This window comes from Nicotiana sylvestris, chromosome 3 (assembly GCF_000393655.2).
Source record: "Nicotiana sylvestris chromosome 3, ASM39365v2, whole genome shotgun sequence".
NCBI classification, from domain to species: Eukaryota; Viridiplantae; Streptophyta; class Magnoliopsida; order Solanales; family Solanaceae; genus Nicotiana; species Nicotiana sylvestris.
In genome coordinates, this window is record NC_091059.1 from 131,515,420 (window position 1) to 131,526,043 (window position 10,624).

A 10,624-nucleotide genomic window follows, 5' to 3' on the forward strand; every position below is an offset into this window, starting at 1 on the left:
ACTGATATTCCCTTCGTTAGATGTATAACTACTTTTAAGAACCAAATTTCTCTTCGTTAATGCCCATTTATCTGTTTGAGAAACTCATAGTTAAAGAGTTTCATTGACCACATTTTCCTTATCCAATATAAAATTATAGTAAATATAATTATGAAAATTTAAATTAGATAAATAGAAATAATTGTTTATATGCTTTCATACACACCCAACAACACTCGAAAATAAACCAAATACTTGATATCTTTGTTAATACAAAGAACTAAAATATCATATTTACCAGAAACCAATCTATATCGTATGACATCATTTTTTATAATTCTTAAAAGAGAAACATAAAATTGCAGCATATGTAACAGTGTCTTTAAACCACCCCTAACAAAATATAAACTTCTTGTACTGCAACTTGCTGACACTTTCTTCAAGGATAGGTTCTTCGGAATTCAAATACTTGATCTGTTAACATAACAAATGTATGCTAGTTTAGTAACAAAGAATAAATAACTAAAGAAGAAAGAGCAAATGTATGCCAGTTAATAAAGAAAAATCAGATCCGTCAACATAACAAATGTATGACAATTTAATAATTCCATTAAAGGCTTCATTGATGGCCATAAAGAAGAAATTGAAATAATACAAAGATTAGATGACATAACAGCGGGGACAGTATTGTAGCAGAAAAACACAATGCATTAAATTTCCTCTGTTTGTGTATAATGATCAGCAGACTGACTAATGACATATAGTTTTACATCACTAAATCCTATACATTAAAACCTGCACAACGACACTTTTTGGGAAGTAAATCCTGTATCAAGCTTCTTGCAATTCTACATATCATGGGGGCAGGCGATTGAGATACAAAAAATGAGTTACAAACAATAACAATAACGAACCCAGTATAATCCCATAAATGGGGTCTGGGGAGGATATGTGACGCAGATCTTACTCCTACCTTATAAAGATAGGGAGGTTATTTCCAATAGACCCTCGGTTCAAGGCACAGTGGAGATAAGGCAACAAGTAGCAAACAATAGTAACAACAATACATTAAGGTAATGTGCACGAATGACACATAAGACATATTCTGATCAAAACAACTAAAGAAGAAAGATCAGTCAATATGTTCTTGAGAAAAAATACTGCACTTGAGACATATTAACATAGTCAATATGTTCTTGAGATAAATTACAATTTGCGGGTTGTAGTATATTTCATAAGATGACATTCTGATAACTACTTGAGGTATGATTAGATTGACATTATTTGGGTGTTCAATTTGCTCTTATCACTACAGAACCCTGAAATTCATTTACCACAGAAGACGTACTGATGCACCAGTCGATGTAAAAGGTACTTAATCAAATTATAGGACTATCTTTGCATCAATTAGATAGTTTATGTTATCATTTACTCCCAACACCTACTCTATATTGATCCTGTGAAATGCACGCTATAATCTAATTATTTGTTTCACTATAAAAGACCTAAGATATAATGCAATACTGCAGACTAATATTTGTAATGTTGTTTCTCTTTGGTTTAGCTTATAAAAAGCATTATCCATCCTTCTTGGAATAATGAAATATGATATTTAGGAAAAGATTTCACAAGATGTGCGTCCACCTAAACGGCTGGCTGAGAAGGGAATATCATTTGTGAAAAACTTTCTACAGTTGTATGTAACTCCATCTCTAGTAGTGGAATGATCTTTTCCATATGCCAATGATGCTGAATTGATGAATTTCTATTATATATAAAATTATTTTTATGTTTTATTGCCGAAGGTAGTAACCAGATGACTAATCTATACTTCTTCAAGATAGTGTACGAGGTACAATCATGTTGTTCCTTTTGCTACTTAGTAGTTTCTTAAATTACTTTAGTGATGATTCTATTCTTTTTTTATTTCAGTTCTTAGAACCACCCTTTGCAGAATGTGAGCAACTAACGTAAAGGTATCCCCCACTTGAAAAAATATGGACACTAAAACTTTTCCACAAAAGGATGATACTAAAGTATGATATTGACAAGTGTGATTGGAACTCCCACAGTTTCCGTTCTGGTCAATTTTTGTACAATTGGAACTTAACTGGAACTGTACCACTTTATCTCCCAACATATGTTGGTCCGTACCTTTTCATAGGACCACAAACAAGGCACGGAGTCTTTGTACACGAAAACATGGCAAGGTTTATACCCTTTACGCAGCAGTATATAGCGTTAGAACTATAACAAAGTCATGTAATAAAGTTGGCTGAAACTAATATTTTTTAAAAATTGTAGTGCATGCGCGGTTAAGCTAGCGTGCACCTAGACCAGAGGCGGACGCGGCTCTAAGATTTTATAACATGAGTTTACCACTAAACAAAGGATAAAAAAGAAAGTATTAAATGGGAAATAAATTGTTACGGGAAGTTTAAGGGAAAAGTTATGTAATTGTATGTGACTTACTTAAATTCACTTGTTTCAATGACTATAAATTTGTTTATTCATAAACCTTAATAACATAAGAAAAAAAATTCATATGAACATTGCAATAATTTTATCACATAATACAATAAGATTTCAATCTACTAATCTGTTAAATGCTTCAATCTATTGCTCACTTGAAGATGGTGATGAAGTCTAATCAAATACAACACTTGCAAGCTATGCGTATTTACTCTCTAACACATTATATTTACTCTCTAACACATTATATTTACTCTCTAGCCCTTCCAAGCATCCTTTTAGTGATTCCTTTTCTTTTTTAGTAGCATTCGACATCTCTAATAATGCAGTTTTCGAGGAGTTACCACCTTTCAACTCCTTAGCGGTTATCCCAGCACCAAAACCAACTACATGACTCTTGCATTGAGGTCCAAAGCACATGTCTATAATCTCAATATTTGTAAGAGATGTTTCAGATTCCACCACTTTTTGGATTTTAACCAATAAAATGAAAGATAATTTAACTAAATACTGCAACAAAGTAAACAATAACAAAAACCCAGTTTGATCACATAAATGGGGTCTGAGGAGGATAGTGTGTACGCAGACCTTACCCCTACCCCATAGAGATAGAGAGGCTATTTCCGATAGACCCTCGGCTCACAAAGAAAAATTATCAAAATTTTGGCGAATAAAATTCTAGTTGTGATAGGGAACTATGGACCTCCTACAACAATAAGGACAAAATAAAACATAGAAGAGTCCATATGTTTAAACACATGTCTTGGTATTGAAACTACGCACCAAGTTCAGAAGCAATACATTTTTCATATTTCGATACAAACCACTGAAACCTGTATTCAGGGAAGAGCTACAGAAAAGTCATAGTATGTATAAATCAAATAAGGGAAACGGTTAGAATGCTGAATGATTTTTCAAACACAGAGTTCCCAGACCCTAGACATCCAGAGTTCATTTATTACTTGTATGCACAACCACAACGGCTCTGCATCCAGAGTTCTCAGACCCTATGTAGATAAAGGTACGCAATCATTCTCTTACGCTTTATCAGATCCTGCAATAGTTCACAGCTATTTTTTTATATATTGGTAAACAACACAATACTCCGCCACTTATACAAGAACTAAAAAATCATGAGGACACTTTCAGGCATTTTGGTTTCATTTATTACTTGTATTAGACATGATTCATACGGTTTGATGAATTACATGCATGCCATACTTTACCTAGCTTAGAAACAAAAGAGAACAGTGAAAGGGGAATTGGCACCAGCAAAACAACAAGCACTCAAGAAGTTACCAGGAGGTTGAAGCAAGACTTGAATATCCAGTTTCATACAACACACAAAACTAAAAGAAAACAAACAACACTACATCCATGCCTTGCTCAAGGAAACAAACCATATCTTTTATATTCACATATCTAAAAATTTAGAACGTTTGGCCTTCCGAGTTAGAGAATGAGAAATATATAAGAGCACATGCAAAGACAAGAACGGAAGGAAAAAAGAAGAAGTAATAAGGTGAGAGACAAATAGGCAATACCAATCCAACTGATTTTGACAGGAAAAACATGGTTGCAAGGTCAAATTTCATTTGATACTCCAATCCAAGGTACTGCAACAAAGTACACAAATGATGTAAAATAAAATTTATCAATAAATATACATATTTTTCATTGGTTTTAGGTTCAACAAGCTTGTTTTCCTTCTTATGAATCTCAAAAAAGATAGTTGCCACATCTAGTTGATTACTCACCAATTCATAAATGATCTCTCTAATTGACTTCCTACCCGTACAGTGAGGCATAGTCAACTTAGACCTATTGACCGAGTTTCTTGCACTTTTTTCCTAAATTGAGAATACATTGAAAAATTATGGTCAACCACTTAATACTACAAGATGTTAATAAATAGCTACGATATCATAACTTAAATTTTTCAGTTAAAAATTGCTCCTTGACAAATCATTCCCAATCACTCTTGTCTACCTCATTTGGCACATCTTTTAGAGCATCACGAAATAGCTTGGACTTAATATCCTTGTACAACCATCCTCTCCAATTTTTCCATAATTTTCTCATATGTTTCAAGACATGATCTCGTTGATCATTTATGTCATCGCTTTCAAATTTGTCCTACAATATTCAAAAGTATCAGTAAACATGAAACTTATCTAGTAACTAGAAAATAAAATTTTAACCACCTGTGAGTATCAAAAGAGATGAAAAATAAAAATTTAACCAGCTATGCTAAAAGGATTACAATGGTGTGTAACCAACGTCGAAACGGATGATGACGGTGATAATAGAGACAGACTATATGATTTTAGTGAATTTTATTAAAGGTGACACCAAGGTTTTGTGGCCACTCAGAGAGAAGATCACTCAATTGCTTACCAGAGGCGGATTTCATACAAAATTTTGCTACAGGGAAGACAATTGTGTAGCAGATGCTCTAGCTAATATTGGAGTAAAGGAGAAACAAGAGATATTCTTCACTGAGGTTATTTCATTGCCAAGGCAATCCAAAGCCATATTGAAGAATGATCAAGATCTACATACAAACTTCAGAATCAGAACTAAGAAGGACCAATTTAACATTGATCATGGATAGTAGCTTTCTATTTTTTATGACTTATGTTTATTGATAATCCTGCTTATCGCCACTTAATGACCATGCATATGCAATGGTGAGATTAGAAGTTAGATAAATCAGAAAACTAGGACCTGATAAAATGTGAGAGGGAGACATCTATTCATACAGAGAAATAACAAGTTCTTAAGTGCACACACATACCAGATCAAAATAACCAAAAACTTGGTCTTAAGTACAAACTTAAAGAAACTTCAACGAGCAATACACTTAACATACTAAATTACCTCTAGAAGAACTCTCAGTTCATCACACATTATTTTGCAGACATTAGTACTCTTGATAATTGAGAATATTTTTCGTTAACCCAAATCATAAAAAGGAAACCTCTGTATATTTGACAAACATGTAATTCTAAGAAGAAAATCCAGAATACTTGAGACACTACGTTTTGAAAAAAATAATCAATATCTTCAAACAGAGAAATCACTAAAACAGTAAAAGAATACCAATTCCACAATCAATTTTTACAAGTTCTTATTTTGCTATTAAAACTACCAGCATAAAGGACGTAAAATCCTTAGGTAGGGGCATATGAAGACATTTAAGAACACATGAGTACAGTGAATAAAGAGACTAAAGCATGATAAGCTCAAAAAGATTGCACAACTCCAAATTTAGAGGTGGAAGAAATCTAGCAAGGAAACAAAGGAAATACTTGACCCAGCTAAGTTGCTCACAGGTTACTACACTAGCATTTGGATTTAGCAAACAGAAAATACATATTTAAACTAGAACCTACTACAAATATATTATATTAATGTTCATAGCTACAGAGCAGCGTCAACTATCATTGAACTGTTAGGAATTAGAACCAGCAGTTAATCCATAGAAATTCACCTCTTTGAACTAGCTAACAAAATGCTATTTCAGTACCAAACCAGAAGCACCCAATACGGCTCTAATCAAAAGCGAAATCCAACAACATACTGTTTTAGTGAAGAAAGTCTTTCCAACTAATTCATTATCAAGATATTCTCTTAAAGGGAAACCCTACAACAAATCCATGGAATCAGCAAGAAAGCTTTACTTAATTTTAAATGAATGGATTCGTAAAGAAATATATTATCTAACTAAACAATTTATACCCAAAACTCGGCTTATCCTTAAACGGCTCATTTTGAAGTTCGATTCACAATTTAAAATAGAAAGGGAGTGATAGAAATAGACATGTTAAGCTAAAACTTTCCTTAATGGTAATTCAAGAATCAGCAACTACACATATTTTGACTCCAAAATTTAAGCGAGGAAAAAAGTGACTAACTAAACTCGGAACCATGAACTTCGTCCTCGAACAATCACGTCGAACCCCGCGAAACACCAACCAAGCTCAAGCAAGATCCATGAATGGAGAACAACAGGGCAGAAACTAAAATAATTTTTTTGTTTTATATCTATGTCTATGAAAGAAACTTAACTCCAAAATCAGAGGAGAAATAGCCGAAAATCAGAGGAGAAAACTTAAATCTTTGTACATCTCTTTTTGTATTTTTTCTTTCTGAAATTTGAAATGCGATCAAAAAAAAATCGAAGAAGAAAACTCAAGAGTATGGAATAAATTTTGCACTTAAAACCCTAGCTTTTCACTCGCTTTTTCTGTTCAAAACATGATAATTGAATTTGAACAGCCATGGTTTAGAACTGAGCTTCATCTAAATCAATATTAACATAAAAGGGTACAATTTCAACCTTACCTTGATGAGAAGAAACTCGAAGATGAGCACTTGTTGTCAATGGAGGTGACCAGCAGTTTCTCTAATACGATGATATTGACGTTTGAAGACCAGCGGTTTCGTCGCATTTTACTTTGCAGTTGCAGGTTTATGAAAATAATGTTCACAATAGAGGTGTTGGAGAAGTCTTAGGGTTTTTTGGGGAGGTTGGCGGAGTGGGTCGGGAAAAAAGAGGGAAAAGTTAGCGCCACTTCTTATTAAATAATTGTTTGACGACGGGAATACTATCCCTTTGTTAATATTGAGCTAATATTCAATTTCAATGATCGGAAAAAAATTTGGTTGCTATAAGTACACTTATAACAACTGAATTTATGCCCCCTCGTTAAAAAGTGGTCGTTAAAAATCAAATCTCTTGTAGTGTGATTTGACTTATGAAGTGGAGCCAGTAGCTATTTTGGAGCGTCAGGTTCGAAAGTTGAGATCAAAGGATATAGCTTCAGTGAAAGTGCAGTGGAGAGGTCGGCCCGTGTAAGAGGCTATCTGAGAGACCGAGCGAGAGATGCGGAGAAGATATCCTCACCTGTTTGAGGCTTCAGGTATATTTCTTGACTCGTTCGAGGACGAATGTTTGTTTAAGAGGGGGAGGATGTAACGACCAGGTTGGTTGTTTCATGAGTTACCGCTCCGTTTCCCCCATTCCTGCTTCTTATTGCCTTGTTCTGCTGTATTTTGGGTTATCGGGTTGGTTGGCTCGGGTTCAGAGAGAGTTTGGTAAGGTTTGAAACACTTAGTCTCTTTTTAGGAAGCTTAAGTTGGAAAAGTCAACCGAATGTTGACTTATGTGTTAAAGGCCTCGGATGTGAGTTCCGATGAATGGGATAGCTGCGGGAGGTGATTTGGGACTTAGGAACGTGATCGGAATGAGTTTTGAAGGTCCGGAGTAGATTTAGGCTTGAATAGGCGAAATTGGAATGTTGGCGTTTTCTAGTTGATAGGTGAGATTTTGATATATGGGTCGGAATGGAATTCCGGAAGTTACAGTAGGTATGTTGTGTCATTTGGGATGTTTGTGCAAAGTTTCAGGTCATTCGAACGTGGTTTGATAGACTTTTTAATCGAAAGCGGAATTTAGAAGATTTTGGAATTCTTAGGCTTGAATCCGATGCGAATTTGGTGTTTTGATGTTGTTTTGAGTGTTTCGAAGGTTGGAACACGCTTGAATGATATTTTACGATATGTTGGCATGTTTGGTTGAGGTCCCGAGGGCCTTGGGTGAGTGTCGGGTGGTTAAACGGACTATTTCATATTTTGGAAAGTTGCAGAAACTGCTCTGTGTGTGTTGCAGACAATTGGCCTTTGCGTTCGCGAAGGGTTAGGCTGGGAGGCCGTAAAGTTTGCCTTCGCATTCGCTAAGGGGGTCCCGCTATCGCGAAGGGTTGAGGCGCGTGGTTATCGCGTTTACAAGGTTCATGCTGCGTTCGTGTAGAAGTAAGGTGAGCAGCTGGGTCCAGGTTGGTTTGTTCTTCGCGTTCGTGGATGGAGTGTCGCGTTCGCAGTGAGTAAGAAAGTTAAGCTTTCGTGTTCGCAAGGGGTGGTCGCGTTTGCGTAAGAGGGAATTTTGGTCAACTTAAGTTTGTGTTTCGCGAACGCAAGGCTTTGACCACGTTCGCGAAGAAAGATTTGAATGCCTAAGCAGAATGTTTAAATAGCCATTGTCCGCGATTTTGGGTCTAAATTTCATCATTTTTGAGAGATTTTGGAGCTTTTTGAAGAGGATTGAAGAGGGAATCAAGGGGGGAACACTTGGAGATAAGATTTATGGACTTAATCCTCAATCCTAATGTGTTTTCTACCTAATTAATCATGGAATTTAAGCCCAATATTGAAGAACTAAGGCTTGTAAGTAGAGACCTAAAATTAGGGATTTGAGGGGTCATTTGTGGTTAGATTTTGGTGATTTTGATAGAACTCGGGGAGTGATAAGGAGTCTATTAATGTCATTTTTATCGGAATTCGAGACGTGGGCCATGGGGTCGGGTTTGGCCAATTTCGGGATTTTGTGTTGTAATTTGATTTCTTTCAAGTGGGCTTTGTTCCCTTAGTATATTTTGATGATTTTGCACTGATTTTGGTTAGATTTGGAGCATCCGGAGGCCGATTCGAGAGGCTAAGGCATCGCGGGCTAGAGTTTGGACCGGATTGAGGTGAGTAATGATTGTAAATGTTGTCCTGAGGATATGAAACCCCGAATTTTACATCGTTGTGCTATATTGAGGTGACGCACATGCTAGATGACTAGCATGGGGTCGTGCACCGTTGAGGATTGTGACTTTGTCCATCCCGAATGACTTTTTTACCACGTATTTGATTGAAGACTGTTTGCTATCATCATGTTTTGGGCTGAATGTCATATTTAGGCCTCGCGCCAACTATTTGGACCCTTAGGAGATTTTGTAACGACCCGAACCGTTGTTTCTTGTATTTTCGTCTCGTATTCCCCGTTAAATGTTTATTCATGTTTCAATATGTGTACTTGGTGAATTTGAGTCAATTCGGATCGAGTTTGGTATGAAAGGGGACAATTAGTCTCTTTAAGGAAGAATTAGTTTGGAAAAGTCAACCGGATGTTGACTTGTGAGTTAGAGGGCTCGGAATTGAATTCCGATGATTCGGTTAGTTTTGGGGGATGATTTAAGGCCTAGGAGCGCAATCGGAATTAATTTTGGGGTTCCGGTGAAGAAATTAGCTCATTTTGGCGAAGTTAGTATTTTGGCGATTTCCGGTTGATAAGTGAAATTTTGATCCGACGGTCGGAATGGAATTCCGAGAATTTCTGTAGCTTCGTTATGCCATTTTGGATATGTGTGCAAAATTTCAAGTCATTCGGACATATTTTGGTCGAGTTTTTGTTCGAATGCTCGTTTTGGAAGTTTTAAAGGAACTTAGACTTGAATTCGATGTAATTCGATAATTTTGGTGTTAGTCGAGGTGTTTTAATAATTGGAACAAGTTTGAATAATATTATAAAATGTATTGGTATTTTTTGTTGAGATCCCGAGGACCTCGGGGTGATTTCGGATGGCTAATGGGAACTTTTGAAGTTGGGAAATTTCATAATAGACGAAATTGTAAATGAGTGTGCACAAGACCTCACTGTAAACGACAATATCTCCAGTTATATAAGGAGTTGTGTGAAGATCTACATATAAAATTAAAGCCCTTTGAGTCTAGTTTCCAACGCAATAAACCGTTCGTAATTTGGAGTTGTATACAGAAAGTTATGATCATTTTACTGGGCATGTGTCAGTAGCGCGGCTTTAGCGCGGGAGCGCGTAGCCAGCGCTAATTGAGTTTTCTTCTGCCTCACTAGCGCGGGATTAGCGCGGGCGCGCTAGTGTCAGGCCTCTAAATACACCTAAGTACGGGAAATGACGGATTTTGAGTCATTTATCAAGCCTAGGGCTTCCCCAACACCCCCAATTCGACCAAGGCACCCAATTGCACTCCTAAGGTAAGATTTTTGGAGTATTTTGAGTTGATTACTACTCCCAAACACTTATATTAACATGGATTGATCTTGAAAATCCTTAGATTTTCAAGAAATTCCTTCAAGAACTCAAAGAAGGGTTTTGCAAGATTTCTTCCAAAAGGTAAATCCTACACCTTAGACTCACATATATGGATATATTATGGAAATATGAGTATGAATCAAGTATTACAACTTATTGTATGGTGGTTGGAAGCCATAAATTCCCAATTTAAATACATGAACATGGTAGGGATTTAAAGGTGTTTATTTGATGGAATTTTTGTTGGTTTGGGTGTGAATGGTTGATCACACATG

The 10,624-nt window shown here is 36.0% G+C and overlaps 1 protein-coding gene across 2 annotated transcripts; it reads right to left on the bottom strand.

Moving 5' to 3' along the window:
* Positions 1–286: 286 nt before the first annotated feature.
* On the bottom strand, positions 287–7,017 carry LOC104248048 (uncharacterized). 2 transcript variants are annotated; one of them, XM_009804236.2, is made up of 5 exons: positions 6,799–7,017; positions 4,441–4,587; positions 4,209–4,301; positions 3,996–4,067; positions 287–453 (listed from the first exon to the last, which is right to left on the bottom strand). In XM_009804236.2, exons 2-5 carry the CDS (start codon positions 4,531–4,533, stop codon positions 373–375), a joined length of 339 nt encoding a protein of 112 aa, XP_009802538.1. In that variant the 5' UTR covers positions 4,534–4,587; positions 6,799–7,017; the 3' UTR covers positions 287–372. The 2 variants fall into 2 exon arrangements, with proteins under 2 accessions (XP_009802538.1, XP_009802539.1); XM_009804237.1 differs by lacking the exon at positions 287–453 and adding an exon at positions 3,199–3,505.
* Between the last annotated feature and the right edge of the window lie 3,607 nt (positions 7,018–10,624).

Excerpts from the sequence above, each read along its gene's own strand:
- LOC104248048 (XM_009804236.2), bottom strand. The coding sequence starts at position 4,533 with ATGAGAAAATTATGGAAAAATTGGAGAGGATGGTTGTACAAGGATATT. Across the intron at positions 4,068-4,208 it reads GAGAGATCATTTATGAATTG|TACCTTGGATTGGAGTATCA; the intron begins GTGAGTAATCAA and ends ACTTTGTTGCAG. Across the intron at positions 454-3,995 it reads TGTCAAAATCAGTTGGATTG|ATCAAGTATTTGAATTCCGA; the intron begins GTATTGCCTATT and ends TTATGTTAACAG.